General features: G+C 42.5%; 1 protein-coding gene across 1 annotated transcript in view; it reads right to left on the bottom strand.

The window, feature by feature from the left end:
* Positions 1-2556: 2556 nt before the first annotated feature.
* BAG2 (BAG cochaperone 2) overlaps positions 2557-19253 on the bottom strand; it is a 76565-nt gene continuing 59868 nt past the window's right edge. The window contains exons 2-4 of the mRNA XM_069726724.1: positions 14344-14453; positions 4389-4782; positions 2557-3211 (exon numbers count right to left, since the gene is read on the bottom strand). Of these exons, the coding sequence (XP_069582825.1) occupies positions 4391-4782; positions 14344-14453 (502 nt within the window). The 3' untranslated portion in view covers positions 2557-3211; positions 4389-4390. The remainder of the gene's footprint in view (positions 3212-4388; positions 4783-14343; positions 14454-19253) is intronic.

Consider the following 19253-nt stretch of genomic DNA (forward strand, 5'->3'; position numbering starts at 1 on the left):
GCGGTTTACTTTAGATTTTATATGTATGTTTATTATATATTTTTATTATATTTTTATTACACTTCATTCCTCTATGTTCCATTCTACAGGATGGTTCCTGTATGTTTTTAGCTAAGTCCCCGTTTTTATGTGTTTTCCATGTGTTTTTTATTTGTATCTAATAAAGTTTATTTTTTAGTTAGGGGCACATTTCGCTTACATTTGCACATGCACATTCACTATATTCCCCACTGTTATCTATGGTATTGCTGTGTCCTATATGTAGGCGCGGCTTTGCGGGTATCTGGGGCTATATAAGGAGCATCCGACTGCCGGGACCATAGCCCTGACGAAGAAGGTCCGGAGACCTTCGAAACGCGTAGGCAATTTTGGTCCTGTGCAGCCTCCGTCCGTTGCTCCTTTTTCTCTTGTCTTGGTGACGTCACCCAGACCACGCCCCCTCTCTCTCACCGCTCTGTGCAGCGGCTCTCTTCTGGCCCACGTGTGCCGTCTAGCAGCGTTCCAGGCGCACGGAGGCTGTGCACTCACCGGGGAGGACGCTCCCCATATCTACAGGTGTTGTTGCCGCCTCTCGTTGCAACCTTGGATCCTGCAGTTCCAGTTACCCGGGCCGCTGGGGATCTTATCTTATTACTTCCTGGGACAGCGCCAGCTGCCTTTCAGCAGTTATCTTCTATTAAGTAAGTGTGCGGTTCTTTTATTGATTCATTATATACATCTGCCACATGCTTTATTAATACAGACTACTCTGCTGGGTTTGTGAGCATTTGCTCTTTTGTTTGCTGCCTTATACGGTTATTATTGTCCTTTATTGATTACTGGGATAATATCCCCATTTTACGTAGTACTGTTTCCTGCTGATGTTTGTGGCCATTATATATATATATTTTTTTTTTTTGGCTGCCCCCACTGCTGATCATTTTTTATGTATTATCACTCAATTAGAAGTTTACCTACTCCTCTGATTGTATAGTCTTATTATTCATTTATTCTCTTCTCCTAGTTAGCGCGGTGTTTTTATCTATTTGTAATATTTATTTTCACAATGATAGTTTGAAATGAAATAAAAAGCCTTGCTGAAAAATGTGCCTTTTGTTCATTTTCTGATGGGGAGGTTAAGCAAAACAATGCACAGATAATATGTTTGAATGGAAACAGGGAAACATTCCTAATCAATAATTATGTAGCTGCCATTCCCCATACTAGGTAGCTCACGTCTGATGCCTATTTGCAGGCTGCTGTTAAAATGATGGAAGATGCTCACATCAGGGACACTTTCTGACTTGTGAAATGAGCATTAGAGTGTTAATTAGTTACTTCCACAATCATATTATTTTTCACAAGTACAGTAAATGCACTCTTCTTGCTATTATACATATCAAGTCCAAAATGAAGTTTCTTTCGTGCACCTCTGTGTCTTTTTTCATCTGCCCCTCTGTATATCCAGTTTCATGGAGTTGAATGGGCCATCTTATTGTTATAACATTTCCAAGCAAAACCTTGCTTCTCCTTAATGTCTAACACTTCCCTTCCTCTTCGGTGCACTCCTAACTACCTAACCTCTCTGAGCTGTGCAGGAAGCCGCTGACTGATGAATGTACAAAATAGCACAGGCTTTCAACACAGCTCTGCTATACTGTGCTGAGCTCTGCTGCATCCACCACAGATATATGGCTCATCATCAAGCTAATCAAATATACTTTATTCTACTGCACACCATATGGCCCTGCTCAGTTATTTGTCAGCCCAATTTTATCCTCTGCCATATTATGTATCAACTTAGCTGCATATCTGTTTTTACATTAATGATTTGTTAGCTGGTTTTAAGGAAAGAACAACAGGTCTGCAATCCACTCTGCTCTGCCCAACACTACAGAATTTGTAATAACTAGAAACAGTAGAGATGACACAAGCAGGACAAAGGTATGTTTGATGCCTTTTACAGACAGATCAAGGATTCAAAACTGCACATGCCTCTCTGATGATGCATATGGCAGAGGATTATTATCTGCCATATGCATCAACAGAGTGGCAGAGCACAGAGCAGAGTGCAGGGCTGCTGATCTCTGCTTGAAACCAGCTAACAGATCAATTATATAAAAACACGCATGCAGCTATGTTTATGTAGATGGCAGAATATAAAATTAGCCTAGCAGACTATACAATATAGAAGTATTAGGTGTCTTTTAAATACAGAATACACTCAGTAACGCAAGCAGAGCAGAGCTGTACTGGAAGCCAGCTAAGAATGCACAGCACATGCTCGACCAGAAACTACAGCAGGAAAGATCCAATGGCAACCAGAGAGTAAACAGAGCCTGGAGGAGCATTGTAACAGGGATGAAATGAGCAACATGGGGTTAACAAGGAGATATACTGGCACAAATAAATAACAATATAAGTAAATTATCATAAGACCACATTGTAATTTGGGGAATAACTGTGAACTTCCTCAATAGATCTGTATTTGAAATAACAAGACTCCTATGCAGACACTGTCGACTCCTTCTCTCATGCACTGGAATTTTATATCCACCATCAATGAGATTTGACCAGTCCATAAATATCAACTTTATATATTGGTAATTAGAAGCATTTCACAACATGTGACTTCGTTATCATACAGTTGGAGAAAGGGGCAGTAAATCTCAATAAATAAACCCAAAACAAATGTTTTGAGGTCTTTTAAAGAATTGAAAACAAAATCAAATACATTGAAATAATTTGTTTTTGCTTGTTTTTTTGTTTTATTTCATACAGGACTACGCAAACTAGAATGCTATCTTCTTTCATTCCCATAAATCCGCTCCTAAATGTTTTATGTGTGAAATAAAATAGCAAAATGTCTATGCCAAAATTGTAGAAACACTTATAAAACAGTTGTGTAAAGTTATAGCTAGTGTAATTATCATTTTATGTAAAAAAAAAAATAATAGAAATGCCATAAACCTAAAGATCCTAAGCGATTTTGAGAGAGTGCAGCATAGTCAGGAATTGGGATTTTTTTTTTTATATTTCAATCTATCCTGACTCAGAGTAGAAAGGCGACTTCTAAAATGTTTCTGCGCGCTCCTTTTATCAGGTCCAAGAATTGTGCTCCTGTGAATTCTAGAAGGGATCCTGGACCAGAACTTGTTTGGCAGCATCAGCTCAACGGCAGAATTCAGACCGGCTGTGTCACTGAAAGTTGTTCTATAAAAGTATATGATCCCTGTTATACAAAAAAGGGGAACAAAATAAAAAAACTTTTGAAATCACCGACACACAAAGATAACATTTTTGACATATTCACAATTTCATAATTGCCTGTGCATGATAATAAACTATTATCTGCCCCTTTAGTAAGTCCATAAAATGAGTGGTTTACATTGTATACTTTAACATTTACTGTAGGAATTTAATGTCAAATCTTTGAATGTATAAAGCAATGAAAATGAACATCTGGTAATTTGTTAAAGATACACATAATGTCATGTGTATGAATGAATGTGGCCAAGATACAGTGCGGAATACATGTTATGGGAAATAAGCCACTAATAGAAGGGGTTATCCTCCTCTTCCTAATAAAAGAATTCAGCAGACACTATTTAGATGAACCGTTGTTCATACATTAATACATGGACATCTCAAATCTTCTCATGAGCTCCTTCGTGCTCGTTCGCTCTAATCTCACTAATTGGGATAATTTTGTTACAGGGATCGCGGGAAGCATGGATGACAGAACGGCTCTTGCATTCTAAACATCTATGTATTACTCTGAAATGCTGCTGGGGACGAGGTGACTAATCCAAGAGCTGTGTCCCCACAGACTTCTCCCCGTCCGCTCAGCTAGATAGATAGCGAGGTCTTTCCCTAAACACACACATTGGTAGAGACCTGTCAGACTAGCGGAGCAGGTAGGGAGAAGCTGGCAGGTACCTGACTCTTGAACTTATCCCGATAGCACTTAGAATTATGTTTTTACCAAAGCATTTCAGCATAAAATATTAATGTTTGGAAAGTAAGAGCTGATCTCTGGTCCATGATTCCCCTGTTCCCTGTAAAGGAATGGTCCTATAAGGACAACTTCTGATTTTAGGCCCTTAAGATATACAGACCGCTGCCTGGGACTCCCCTCTAAGAGCCAACGTGAAGAGCTGATGAGAAGCAGCATTCCCGCAGGTATTCTCCCTCAAGCATCATGTTCTGTATCACTTGACAGTTCCCTTTAAGTGAATGAATAATGACTACAGCCCCCAATACAACTACTTCCTCTGTGTGATACATTAGAGAACACCGACAAGAAAAGACTTATTGACATTCAAGTCTTGCTAGGATTCTTCCAACCCTTTCGCCTCTACAATGCTGTTAATTATTAACCACATAGGTATCCCGCTGTCTGGCTTTACATTTATTTGATCTGAACGGAGACGGATTTCTGCTTCTGGATCTCCAGCAGTGTGATGGACTTCTCTGACTTGTCAATATTCCTAATAAGATTCTCGAGCCTTCTTTTGATTTTCTTTTGGTCCTCTATGGCACATCCAATAATGATGGACTGGAACTTCTGATCAATGGGTCCTGGTGGGACATCAGAAGTACAAGCAGCATACAAAGACATCAACTGTTTCTTTCCGTCTTCCAAGTTGTCCATGACTTTCTTCAGAATCTCATCAATAACTAAGCTGGCTTGTTGTAGGGATGAGGCTTGTTGGGGGTTTCTGATGGTTTCCACTGAGACTTCGACAGTCACTGTGCGGGTCATCAGACGTTCTGCAGTTAATGTTAGTTCTTCCCTTTCCCCTAGATAATAAATTGATATTCCAGTGAGTCAATGACATAAAATAGTTGCTCAGAAGCTATAGTTATATTGTGCTATTATAGATATTTATATTTAAAAAAAGTACTCCCATTATTTTTCTATAATTGAACCCCTCACCTGATTATCACATTTTGTATTTCTTACACATGGCGCACTTACTTCTAAGCAGTTGAGCTTGCAGATTGCTTCCCTTCATCTATACTTTAGTATAATTTCCATTATGCTACAGCACACGATTGCACAGGCAGCTAGAGCCTCCTGTGAAAACAAACTATTATTCCCTTTATCTTCTCTCAAATAAACTAATGTATTTATAAGTATACAGACAGGAACCGTCATAGCAGTTTCTGCCCCTATTCCCAATCCCTGTGGAAATGTTAGCTTGAAAACGATTACACAGGTCGACATGTTGCTGATGCTGCACCTATATGAAAGATGTCAAATAGAAAAATTAAAATCCATCTCCAGAAAGGGGGCATATCACCCTTACATTGAATATATTGGATTAATTATCACTGGGAAAATGATAAACTAATTATAACTGGGGAAGTGAGAGAGCTGACACTTCAACCTCCATTGAAGTAGGAGGCTCCTGCAGTGAACAAGTAATAACAAGGAATCTGATGAGAATTACACAAAAAGACTAAAGATTTGTATACACAGCGGCAGAGAAGTAAAGGGGCTTCCTCTGTTCAAAGGATTGTCTAAGACTTTTTGAAGCCAGTAGTCAGTGAGTTTGCATCGATACAAAATTTATGGAAGATATATTTTCGGCATTGTATCAAAGGGACGAATATAATGCATTTATTCACATCACCATAAGGCCATTCTGAACCTTCCAGCGTAATATCGGTCTGATGGATGATGCTATTCATTCCATGTCTCACCTCTAAAGAAAAGTAAAACCGTGATATGAAACATGATGACTATATCTACCACCTGGGACCTCCAGGGGAGAAGATATCCTGAACAAAACATTCTAGCAGGCCTAGCACATCCCACTACCAGCTCCCCTATGAGCTCACCAAGGGGAGGTATGTGCACGTAACCTAATAAAAAGCAGAATTTGTTGTTTTTATTTTGTCAGTCCTGAAAGGTACAGCCTGCTGTGGGTTCTGTCTGTTTTCTTAAGGAGTATGTCCCTCTGCTAAGCAATGAGCCAGGCTGAAAGAGCCGAGCAAGACCACCAGCTGGAATTAATACGACTCAAGAAGGATTAACCAACCCCACTGAACAAGTGAGTTCAGTAATGCAACAACCTATAAACCCCATTACGAGCATTTCCTATCATGGACAAAGATGAGGATTTGGACACATTTTTGAAGGGATTTGAAAAGGCCTGCAGACAAACTGACTGACTGATATATGTTTTTAAAATATATGTTAAATATGTATGATATTATTGTTTTGGCTGTTAACCCAAGGTCCATTGTTAAACACTGAACTGTTATGTACGGTATATATGGGATCATGGCACAACAATGGAAACATGCCCTGAATTTATATGATCTTCTGTCACCAACTTCTCTGACCTTGTGATATATTGTTTATGTCCATGGTTGGCGCTGTGGTGCACGTGCGCGCTTCGCCAACCATTGTTTGCGCAGATCTCTTCGGCATCTTTATGTCTGCCACGCACGCGCAGGAGTCTCTGAATCTTCTCCAGCTCCCGCGTGGCTTGGACTTGATAGCCAGATGGTTACCAACATGACGCAGTCAGCGTGGTGCACACACACCACAACTGCAGCATCACTGGGTGGAGTAGCTGTCACATGGGAGGCCATGTGAATTGCTACAATGGCTACATAAGGTCCTGGTGGTGCTCCACTTACTGACACCTGCCCCTTGAGAAAGCAAGGGAAAAAATACACACAAAACGCGGGTTGGGGTTTGAACCACCCGGTTTGTGCACTGCACGGCACGGCATTGTCCTCTTCCACAGGGTAAGATTCTTTTACTCCTGTTTTTTGTTAGTATTTAACTCTTAAAGATAGCGCTGTGGTCAGCTTACTGATACAAATGGTCTTTTCCTGACCTAATTAAGCACTTGGCACTTTTCTGACACTGATATGCTGACCGACACTACCCATACCTAAACCTGTATGCATGTTTGCCTACACAGCAAACAATCCCCTGTGGGAAATATTTGGATTATTGTGCATTGTGTTTGTCTGTCCTTTTGTTACAAAAAATGTTTGTATATTGTTGTCACCCTTTTGATAATTAAATAAAAGTTTAACTTCTTTACACCTATTACTCCCTTTTCTCTTATTTCAAAGACAGTATCAGTTGCCTGATGACCAGGGAGCTTGATATTTAATCCAACGGCCCTTTAGATCAATGTGGAAACTATGAGGACATCAGAAAGGCCCTGATAAGGAAATATCAGCTGACTCCTGAAGTGTACTGAAGAAAGTTCTGGACCCTCCAATGTAGACCTCACGACAGCTATGGTGATGTGGTGGATGGGCTCAGAGCCAACTTTGAGCGGTTGGTCCAGGGACAATCGGTTACCACCTTCGAGGAATTGAAGGTCCTAATGGTGAAGAACCAATTTTTTCATCTATGCCCTGTGGAGGTATGACAATTCGTGATGGATGGGGAGTCAAAGAAGGCCGTACAGATTGCCAATACCTGTGAGGCCAACCATACACCTGAGGCGCAGAAAGTAGCTGTCACCCCACCAGATGGAAAGCAAACACTTAATGACCCTGCTAGCCGGTCTTCAGGAAGTCTTGCACCATCTTCCAGCACCTGACCTGCATCTCACTCCCACCGTTGCTATACCTGCGACAGACCTGGACATATCGGCATCACCTGACCGGAGAGGCAGAAGAAGAACTCCATATCCGAGGCCAAGAGGTCTAATGCAGCAGTCTGTTTTGTGGGTGGAGCGGCTGGGAGAGCCAGTAGGAACTTCCAACCAGTTACTGTGTGTAACACCATCACTGTGGGGCTCAAGGACATTGGTGCAGAACAAACTCTCATTCGCCCTGAATTTGTGTCCCCTGAAAAACGTATCCCTGGGAAGATCTTGACTGTCACCGAGATTGGGGGTGTTCGCCGACCTTTACTGATGGCTCGGGTTTTCCTAGACTGGGGTGTTGGGAGGGGATTAAGGGAAGTGGGGGTGTCAAGAGAACCTCCCCATAACTACTTTATTGGGGAGGGACCTATCTAGGATGGTTGGTCGCTCAATACATTCCTGACAACCTTCCTAGATCTGGTAAATGTCAATAACTTTAATGTTGATGCTATGAATGATAATGTGTTTTGTTGTCCAGGAGAACTCAGTCAGGTCATGCTGCGGGGTTATGTTGCTGAGGATCCCCTAAATGAATTGAGCATCAGTGCTAAGGTCGATGGGGACAGGCACGGGTATCATAAAGAAGATGGTCCTATTCAGCTGATCAGTGTCACGACAGACTGTGTCATGGCCTATGGTAGCTGACCATGATTAGCACTGCTCCTAAGGTATTAGGGGAGGATGGGGACAGGCACAGGGATCGTAAAGAAGGTGGTCAAGTGCAGATGACCAGTGTCACAACGAACTGTGACATGGTCGGTGGTAGGTGCCCCATGATTTGCACTGCTCCTGAGATATCAGAGGAGGCAATGAAAGTTTTTTTCTCCAGTCACCTTCCACGACAGCGATACCGGAGAATGTCTCCCCGCCCTAATGGGGGAGAGGAAACACACTGGAGGCTGCAGGAAGGGGAGGGTATTTAACCTCTTGTGTGTTTCCTCTCCCCCATTAGGGCGGGGAGACATTCTCTGGTACCGCTGTCGTGGAAGGTGACTGGAGAAAACAGAATTAGTCTTACCGGTAATTCGGTTTCTAGGAACCTTCCACGACAGCACTAATTTCCCTCCCTATTTAATGATACTTATCGATGGGTTCCTGCACCTAAGTGGTAATTATACATGCTACTGTGTCCAGAAAAAAACACTGGAGGCTGCAGGAAGGGGAGGGTATTTAACCTCTTGTGTATTTCCTGTCCCCCAATAGATAATAATTCTATTATACCAAGTCTGCCAAGATGGTGGGAAATGGTGTGTCCCACAGACTTTCAGTAAAGGGAAAGTGTTACCCACTGCCTGTCAGGGTGATGGGAAAGTGGAACGCATAGCCTGTTAGGGTGAGGGAAAAGTGGTATCCATAGCCTGTCAGGGTGATGAGAAAGTGTTATCCGCAACCCGTCAGGGTGGTGGGAAAGTGTGTCCCACAGCCTGTCAGGTAAAACGGAAAAGTGTTACCCACAACCTGTCAGAGTGATGGTAAAGCGGTATCCATAGTATGTCAAGGTGAGGAGAAAGGGTTACTCACAGCCAGTCAGGCTGATTGGAAAGTGTTGTTACCCCCTGGGGAGACAGCTTACATAGTCGCTCTCACCTGCAGGCAAAGTGCCCAGAACACAGAGAACGCTCTGCCTTCTGGACCCTCATCCTCCAGCAGGATAACAGGACCAGTTAATGGCCAAGGGCAGGTCCCTGATCTTTTTCCTGTGAGGTTGGGGCCTTAATATCGCTTCTGGCTACCTCTAACCAGGAGTTTCAGGAATCTGATGAGACCCAGCCAAAAAGGCCAGTATTCGCATACACAGAAGTGGAGAAGTACATGGGCTTCCTCTGTTCAGAGGTCTCAGCTTCTTCTGTTCAAAGGATTGCCTCAGACTTTCTGGGGACAGCGGTCAGTGATGAATATTGGGGTTTGAATTGATCCAATATTTATGGGAGATATATTTTCAGCATCATAGCGAAGGGACGAAGATTGCACATTCACTCACATGATTGTACACCAATTGTAACTCATTCAACTTAATATTGGTCTCATGGATCCATGTCATGTTTTAGCTCTATAGAAAGAAAAAAAATCGCAATAGGAAACATGATGACAATACCTATTGCCTGGGACCTCCAGGGGCAAAGATATCCTGAAAGTTAGGGATCTCATAAAATTCTAACAGACCTAGCACATCCCACAACCAGGCCCCATACAAGCTCACCAAGGGAAGGTTAGTCATTGTAACCATGATCTAATAAAAAGCATAATTTGGGTTTTGGTTATTTGTCAGATCTGTAAGGTACAGCTTGCTGTGGGTTTTCCTAAGGAGTACCTCCCTCCACTAAGCTCTGGTCCATTTCAGTGACATCAGGTTTAGTAATTTTCTTTTGTTATCCTTTTTATTGCATATAAATGTATATACCGTATTGTTTTGTTCCCACTATGTATAATTTTGGTATATTATTTTTTATAAACACTGTCAACCTTTCCAGATTAAATATATATTTAATAGCTATGTTCCTCTTGCTCTGTAAACCGCACCACTGAAGCCATACGCTACCTGTAAGAATTGTCCAATTAGCCTGTATAAACGACTGGTGGTGGCAGCAAGTAGTTCCCTTTTGGTGGTGGCAGCAAGTAGTTCTCTTTTGTTATCTTGGAGATGTCAGTCATCGTACCGGGGTGTGTGTATAATATATATAAATAAATATTCTCTATTTATCCAAACTGATTTTTCAGCCCCAAACTGTTGGTTACTAATGGTCTCTCTTCTGTCTAAGGCCATGTTCACACGTTCCTGATTTCCCTGCTGTTTTTTCTGCACTAAAAACCGCAGCTCTTGGTAGAAAACGCAGGTGCGTTTTTTGGTGCGTTTTTTGATGCGTTTTTGATGCGGTTTTTAGTGCGGTTTTTTATGCAGTTTTCTCTGTTTTCTAGGAAGTTTTTTTAGGGTTAAAATGGCTGAAAATACCCTAACCCTACCCCTAACCCTACCCCTACCCTAACCCTAACTGTAGTGGGGGGGGAAAAAAATAAATTCTTTATTTTATTATTGTTACTACCTATGGGGGTGATAAAGGGGGGGGGGGGGGGGAGTCATTTACTTTTTTTTTTATTTTGATCACTGTGAGGTTATCGCAGTGATCAAAATGTGCCTGGAACGAATCTGCCGGCCGGCAGATTCGGCGGGCGCACTGCGCATGCGCCCGCCATTTTGGAAGATGGAGGCGCCCAGGAAGAAGACGGACGGACACCGGGAGGACCGGTAAGTATAAGGGGGGGAGATGAGGGCACGGGGGGGTGGCATCGGAGCATGGGGGGGTGGGATTGGAGCACGGGGGGGCAGCCACACTCCGCCCACGCACTTCCTGCTGCAGCGGTTCTGCACCACAAACCGCAGAAAACCCGCAGATATTTTTTTCGTCTGCGGGTTTTACTGCGGGTTTGACCCTCACAATGGAGGTCAATGGGTGAAGAACAGCTGCAGTTCCGCACAAAGAAGTGACATGGTCCTTTTTTACCGCAGCTATTCAGCGTGGCTTTTTTAGTTAATTTCCGCATCATGTGCACAGTGGTTCCTGTTTTCCATAGGGTACATTGTACTGTACCCTGCATGGAAAACAGCTGCGGACCCGCAGCGGCAAAATCGCGGTGGTTCCACAGTAAAAAACGCATTGTGTGAACATGGCCTAACTTGGTGTCATGTGCCTCTTGTTAAATGTAATCTGTCTCTAGTAGCAAAGATGTTGATGTGTTTATAGGAAGTGGGAGAGGGTCTTTGTCTCAATGCTACCGATCTCCTGTTTGCTCAACTGCATAGATACAAAACAAAGAGCTGAGCTTTCTGTTTAAAGGCAGACAAGCTAATGGACATTGGCTATAGTGAGAAAGAGGATGTTCCAACATTTATTGTTAAGCTAATGAAGAGGAGTTGCCTATTAATAAAAAGTGAATGGCAAATTAAAGGGAACAAAAAAAAATTGACTCCAAGATGTGCCACTGCCATCGCCTGCACAGTAGCATCTATTGAATCGCCTATAGATGCTATTTAGCTGGCACAGCCGGCTCCATCTTAGTGGAGACAATTTTTTTTCTAGCAAGATGGTGCCTCCAGCGCCTGTACAGTAGCAGCTATCGGATCGCCTATAGCTCCTACTGCGCAGGCGCGGCCAGCGCCATTTTCAGACTGATTTTTTTTTTGTTTTTTTATTTAATGTATACCCTAAAAAAAATAATTAAATACACATTATAGATGCGATCATGCTGCAGCGCAAGCGCCTGCCTGCAGAAGGTGACTTTTTTTTAATATATATACTGTATATACTCGAGTATAAGCTGAGATTTTTTTAGGCTAAAAGTGCCCCTCTCAGCTTATACTAGAGTCACTGTCCCAGGGGGTCGGTGGGGGAGGGTTAGCGGCAGGAGTGGCAGCTGTCACATCATACTCACCTGTTCCCAGCGCGGTCTCTGCACTTCCCTGCTTCTTCGATGGTCTCCGGCGCCCGCAGCTCTTCCTGTGTTCAGTGGTCACGTGGCACCGCTCATAAAAGTAATGAATATGGACGCGACTACACTCCCATAGGCGTGGAGCACATATTCATTACTTTAATGAGCGGTACCATATGACCGCTGAACACAGGAACAAGAAGCCGGGGCAAGAGACCATCTGAGAAGCAGAGACCGCACCAGGAGGGGGTGAGTACGACGGGGGAGGGTGAGCCATGCGATATTCACCTGTCCCCGTTCCACCGCCAGGCTCTGTCTTCGGCGTCCTCTGGCTGTGACGTTCAGGTCAGAGGGCGCGATGATGTGGTTAGTGCACGCCCTCTGCCTGAACAGTCACTGCAGAGAGCCAGAAGACACAGCGGCAGTGGAACATGGACAGGAGAATATCGCAAGTGCTGGTGTCCTGAGCCAACAGCGACTCCTGCACCTGGCCCCCATAGCATGCCGGCGTCCCCACCTGCTCAGGACACCGGCACCAGACCCCCAGTTTTTGTTTTGTTTTTTAATCGCAGCAGCATATGGGGCATATTATTCTATGGAGCATCTTATGGGGCCATCAACCTTTATGGAGCAGAATATGGGGCATATTATTCTATGGAGCATCTTATGGGGCCATCAACCTTTGTGCAGCATTATATGGGGCATAATATTCTATGGAGCATCTTATGGGACCATCAACCTTTATGGAGCAGCATATGGGGCATAATATTCTATGGAGCATCTTATGGGGCTATCAACTTTTATGGAGCAGCATATGGGGCATATTATTCTATGGTGCATCTTATGGGGCCATCAACCTTTGTGCAGCATTATATGGGGCATAATATTCTATGGAGCATCTTATGGGACCATCAACTTTTATGGAGCAGCATATGGGGCATATTATTCTATTGAGCATCTTATGGGGCCATCAACCTTTGTGCAGCATTATATGGGGCACAATATTCTATGGAGCATCTTATGGGGCCATCATTAACCTTTTATGCATCATTATATGGGGCATATTTTAATATGGAGCATCTTATAGGGCCATTATTAACCTTTGTGCAGCATTGTATGGGGCGTATTTTGTATGGAGCATTATATGGGGCGTATTTTGTATGGAGCATCTTATGGGGCCCATCATGAACTGTATGAAGCATTATATGGGGCTCCTGATTCAATATGGATATGCAAAAACACTTAACCTACTGATGCCTCAATTAATTTTACTTTTATTGGTATCTATTTTTGAAATTTACCAGTAGCTGCTGCATTTCCCACCGTAGGCTTATACTCGAGTCAATAAGTTTTCCCAGTTTTTTGTGGCAAAATTAGGGGTCTTGGCTTATACTCGGGTCGGCTTATACTCGAGTATATATGGTAATATTCATTAAGTAAAATAGGGGGCAGGTTACTGAGGGATTATTGAACTGTCAGAAGCCATACTTATGAAAACCTAATCAGAGCAGACACCCCCCCCCCCCCCCCCACAGGCCGCCCCGGAGCAAGAGCATATCATTAACTTAAAACTGAAAATAAAAATTAATCAACAACCACAAGACGGATTTCATCAACCCAGGTATCATTTTAATCAGTATAACGGCGCCAACCTGACTCTGTCTGTAGGTTACTGTGCACAATCCTGCTGACAGGTTCCCATTAAGCATCATGATAATCTAAACAGTTCCTCAAGATTTTAGACTGGTATGTGCACCAAAAGCAGTTTTAACTTTTGAGGGTACTATGGCAGCAAGACCATCGTTTGTGGTAAAATGAAATTCTCTTTACGTCAGGATTAGCTGATGACATGGATAAACTGATGAATATAGGTTGTCAAGAGTACAACCTAAGCCAGGGGTGTCAAACTGCATTCCTCGAGGGCTGCAACCAGGTCATGTTTTCAGGATTTCCTTGTACTGCACAGGTGATAATTTAATCACCTACACACATAATGATTCCAGCACCTTGTGCAATGCTAAGGAAATCTTGAAAACACGCATGGTTTGCGGCCCTCGAGGAATGCAGTTTGACACCCCTGACCTAAGCCAAATGATCACAGGGCACGTTGAGCCTCCAAAATATAATTGCAAGATAAATGCCTCACACAACTCAATTACAGGATAACTTTCTAATCTCGAGCCGTGTGTGGACTGGCAAGTTAACAGTTTCCAACTGTTTGAGCAGTTCAATCTCTTGTGCCTCCATATCATTCCATTACTGATGTCAGAAGATGTATCCAACCCCCAAACACTTGTAAAGTATAGCTTACCATCACTTATGTTCCTCATGTCCTGGCTGTTCTTGACATTGTGAATCATCTCCATTAGAGACTCTCTCTCCAGCTCCAGCGCAGATGCTGAATCACGCAAGGATTGTACTCTAGGCAGAAAGAAAATAATTTTTTGTTACATGAATCCTTTTTAGATAATTTCTAATCTTTTTCTGGACTTTTAGAAGAGGTGGTACATAGGACTATTTCTTAAAATTGATATTTTACTAGATTTCACAATACAAATTGTATACATTATCAAGCATATGTCTTTCCTTTGATGAGGCTTGTTGACTTACCGTACCTTAAAAATTTGTCAGAATAGAAGTATATTCCTGATTCACAATGAGCATTTTATGATTTTGGCTATAAAGTGAAGGAGGTAATGAGTACAAGTATCTTCAGTCTTTGCCAAACCAACCATACTAGCAGCTGCAGCTTGTACTAAGCAGGAGAAGGGAGGAGGGACACTGAGGATTTGTCAATCAGGCTAGATGTGTGTAGGCTAGATGTGTGTAATAAAGCCTCATTAGGTCTGAAAGATCTTTTTAAAGAGCTTGTCCACTACTGGACAACCCAGTTTAATCAAACAAATAAACTGGACACAGTGTATACTCAACCCCTGCAGCGGCGCTGTTCCGGTCAGAGTAATGTGCCTTGTGTTATGAGCAGGTTGTAGCCAATAAGTGGCCGCTCATACGCTGCAGCCTTTACCATTTCATCAGAGCAGACAACTGTCCTGATGGAAAATTGATGAGTGGCAGCCAAATAATGGACACTTGCACGTGACACAAGTCACATCACTCTCCGGCACTGACATTAAGGAAATGGTGCTGCTGCAGAAGGTGGGTATACACGGTTTTTATTTTAATCGGGATCCTAAATTGATTAAGCTGGGATTTTCCATTAGTGGAAAACCCTTTTAATAATGTATGCAGTTGGCACTGTGAAATAATCAGAACACACAGATTTGTTGTTATTTAGATTAAAAAATGCAATAAAGTATCCCCACAAATGAGGCTCTAGTGAGATCTAGCGCAACTCCTTTATTGGATATATTTAGTTGCCTGCACATGATATAGTTAAAGTTAGTATAGTGTGAGAAAATACATTTCAGGTCCTACCAAGAGATGGGATTGGGTATTAAAGGGGTATAAGGCATGAGATCTAACCAAAGAGGACAAAATGTCCATCCTGATCCCAAGTGTTGATCATACTAGATTCAATTTTCAAAGAAGACTCCTGCACATTTACCTTTTTATGTAGTGTTTCGGTTTAGAAAAAAATAATCTAAGACATTTTTTTAAATCACTGAGTCCTCAAGTAAGCAGATTCACATATCTTATAATAAAGAATACTTGGCACCTCGAGATTGAAACCTTTTTTCCATAAGGAGTGGGTTTTTAAGTGTATCTACCAGTAGGATCAACCCTCCTAAGCCGTCTATATGGACATGTAGGTCATAGAAAGTTGAATAAAATTATACAGTGGGTATGGAACGTATTCAGACCCCTTTACATTTTTCACTCTTCATTTTGTTGCAGCCATTTGGTAAATTAAAAAAACGTAACTTTCTTTCACATTAATGTAAATTGTACTCTGCATACAATCTTGACTGAAAAAACAAATGTAGAAATTTTAGCAAATTTATTAAAAAAGAAAAACCGAAATATCACATGGTCATAAGTATTCAGACCCTTTGCTCAGACACTTATATTTAAGTCACATGCTGTCCATTTTCCTTGTGATCCTCCTTGAGATGGTTCTACTCCTTCATTGGAGTCCAGCTGTGTTTAATTAAACTGATAGGACTCATAGGTCACAGTGCATGTCAGACCAAATGAGAATCATGAGGTCAAAGGAACTGGCCAATGAGCTCAGAGACAGAATTGTGGCAAGGCACAGCGGCCTCCATAATCCTTAAAGGAAGAAATTTAGGACCACCAGAAGTCTTCCTAGACCTGGCCATCCAGCCAAACTGAGCAATCGTGGGAGAAGAGCCTTGGTGTAAGAGGTGAAGAAGAATCCCCAAGATCACTGTTCCTGAGTTCCAGAGATGCAGTAGGGAGATGGGAGAAAGTTCCACAAAGTCAACTCTCACTGCAGCCCTCCACCAGTTGGGCGTTTATGGCAGAGTGGTCCGACGGAAGCCTCTCCTCAGTGCAAGACATCTGAAAGCTCACATAGAGTTTGCTTAAAAAAAACACATGAAGGACTCCCAGACTATGAGAAACAACATTCTCTGGTCTGTTGAGACAAAGATAAACCTTTTTGATGATCTAAGCGGTATTGTCGTGACACCAAGGTGTCACTGGCGCTGACTAGGGGGCGCTATCAGGTGGGCAGAAATAAACTTAGTGAGTGCAGAAACAAGTCACACCAAACTCAAGGACCTTACTATAATGCAGTGAGCACAGGACCTGGTACAGAGCAGTTACGTGACCAGGGGGCAGAGCCACAGCACTTGAATGTAGGGAATGACGCTGAACACACAGTGTACAGGGCACAGACAGAAAACGTAGTAAAATAGAGCCAAGGGTCAAAGCCAGGAGGGAGTGTAGTACCTTAGGGATAAGACAAAGAGTAAACAGGGACAAGCCAAGGGGTCTGATAACCAGGAGAGACAGAGCAGTACAAAGCCGAATGCAAAGATGGAAGTCAGAGAACAAAACCGAGTCATACACAGCAAGGCACACTAGCACATAGGCACAATGTTTACGGATGAGAACCTGGGTCAGCAGCCACCAGCAGAGTATCCGGTAGTATCACCAACACAGAATCCAGGTACTACCAACATTAAATAGCCGCCACAGAACCAAAGAGAGGTGGACAAAAATTAACCCTGACCTGACCAGGATGGAGGCAGCACCATCCTGTCCAGAGTCATGACATGTACATGTGGAGAAAACCAGGCACTGCTCATCACCTGCCCAATACAATCCCAACAGTGAAACATGGTGGTGGCAGAATCATGCCATGGGGGTGTTTTTCAGCTGCAGGGACAGGACGACTGGTTGCCATTGAAGGAAAAACATGTTGCATCATTCCCAAGAAGAATCATGCCTGTACTAGCTCAAAAGAGTGCTTCTACTCAATAATGAGCAAAGGGTCTGAATACTTATGCCCATGTGATATTTCAGTTTTTTTTTTTAATACATTTGCAAAAATTTCTACATTTCTGTTTTTTTTCAGTCAAGATGGGGTGCAGAGTGTACATTAATGAGAAAAAGAAAAGAACCTTCTTGAATTTACCAAATGGCAGCAAATGAAACAAAGAGTGAAAATTTTAAAGTGGTCTGAATACTTTCCGTACCCACTGTACCCTGAGAACTGCAAACCAATGTATTATTTCAGAGAAATCCATGTTTTTTGTCAAATATGTAAATGACCTTGTTAAGATCGGTGGACTGGACACAGATCTCCCCAAAAAACTGCCTCCAGAACTTTAATGACTGGCAGTGTGCTCTCCTGATCTTATTGATGAGTTTTCCGTAATTATAACAAAGTCTGGAGTCACACATAATGTATAAATAATTTTAAATTTAAAAAAAAAAAAAAACGGTCCGTTTTTCACAGACGAGAATCGCATCAATGTTCTCTATACAGTCATCCATATGTCATCTGTGTGCAATGCAAGAATGCGATTTTCTCACATCTAAGCATCCGTGTGACATCCGTATGGCGAGATTTTCTTGCCGGCTTGCACAGAAAATCATGAATAAATAATGTAGAAGCCTATTTATTGGCTCTACAAGTTCCACCCTACAAGCGAAAAAAACTGCATGGTCTCCCACACAATTTTCTTCGCCAGAGAGGGAAAGCCGACGGCCGGGGCCGATATTTGTAGTCTGGGAAGGGGTTCATACCCATGGATCTTCCCAGGCTATGAATATCAGCCCATAGCCGTATATTTAGCCATTAATGGCTAATCTAATAGGGGGACCCCCCCAAAAAATGATGTGGGGTCCCCCTATAGTTAATAGCCAGAAAGGATATGCAGACAGCTGTGGGCTGATATTCATAGCCTAGGAAGGGTCCATGAATATTGACCACCCCGCAGGGCCGCTGCATAGCCTCAGTGACTACCGCTGATGTCACTGAACATGCACATACTCACAACCTGACCTGAGGTGAACTCGACAGCATGGGAAAAAGATCAGAAACTTTCCCACGCTATAGAGTTCATGTCTGTTCATTTCCGGTCAGGCGGGGAGGCTGCGCAGGCAGCTTTTCATGCATTACACAGTGATTTACAGGCAGGGCGGTAGCATTAGCAACACTCCCGGTTGTAAACTATTTAACCTATTGAGATGGATTGCAGCGTGGGACTTGACTGTACGGCGGAAAGGTAGGTGTATTGGTTTTTTTTATTTTTGTTTTTTTACAGGAGAACAAGGGCTTTGCTTGGATTGGAAGTGTAATAAAGATGGAAAGCCTGTGTGTTTAATTATTTCATTAAAAGACTTAATTCTGCATGTGTGTCCAATATCAATGGTCCCTTTCTAGGCTATATCTGCCCTCAGTCACTGGCTTTCCCTCTCTGGCAAAGAATATTGCGTGGGAGCCCACACAATTCTTTTCCCTGAAAAAATTAGTTAGTTTAACACCTACGTCTCCAAATTTAACACACAAATAATACTAACATAATTAGTCAGGGATATAGAATATATCTAACTGACATGCAATGGTTTACTGTATGTAAATCCTGTCGGCTTCTGCAATGATTTTACAGAAGCCGACAATTGAATTTTCGGCTATTCTGCTGCCTCTCTATGAAAGTGTGTGTGTGTGTGTGTGTGTGTGTGTGTGTGTGTGTGTGTGTGTGTGTGTGTGTGTGTGTGTGTGTGTGTATCAATGACACTGCTCAAAAAATATAGGGAACACTTAAACAACAGAATATTACTCCAAGT

This window comes from Ranitomeya imitator, chromosome 5, assembly GCF_032444005.1.
Source record: "Ranitomeya imitator isolate aRanImi1 chromosome 5, aRanImi1.pri, whole genome shotgun sequence".
Classification (NCBI taxonomy): domain Eukaryota; kingdom Metazoa; phylum Chordata; class Amphibia; order Anura; family Dendrobatidae; genus Ranitomeya; species Ranitomeya imitator.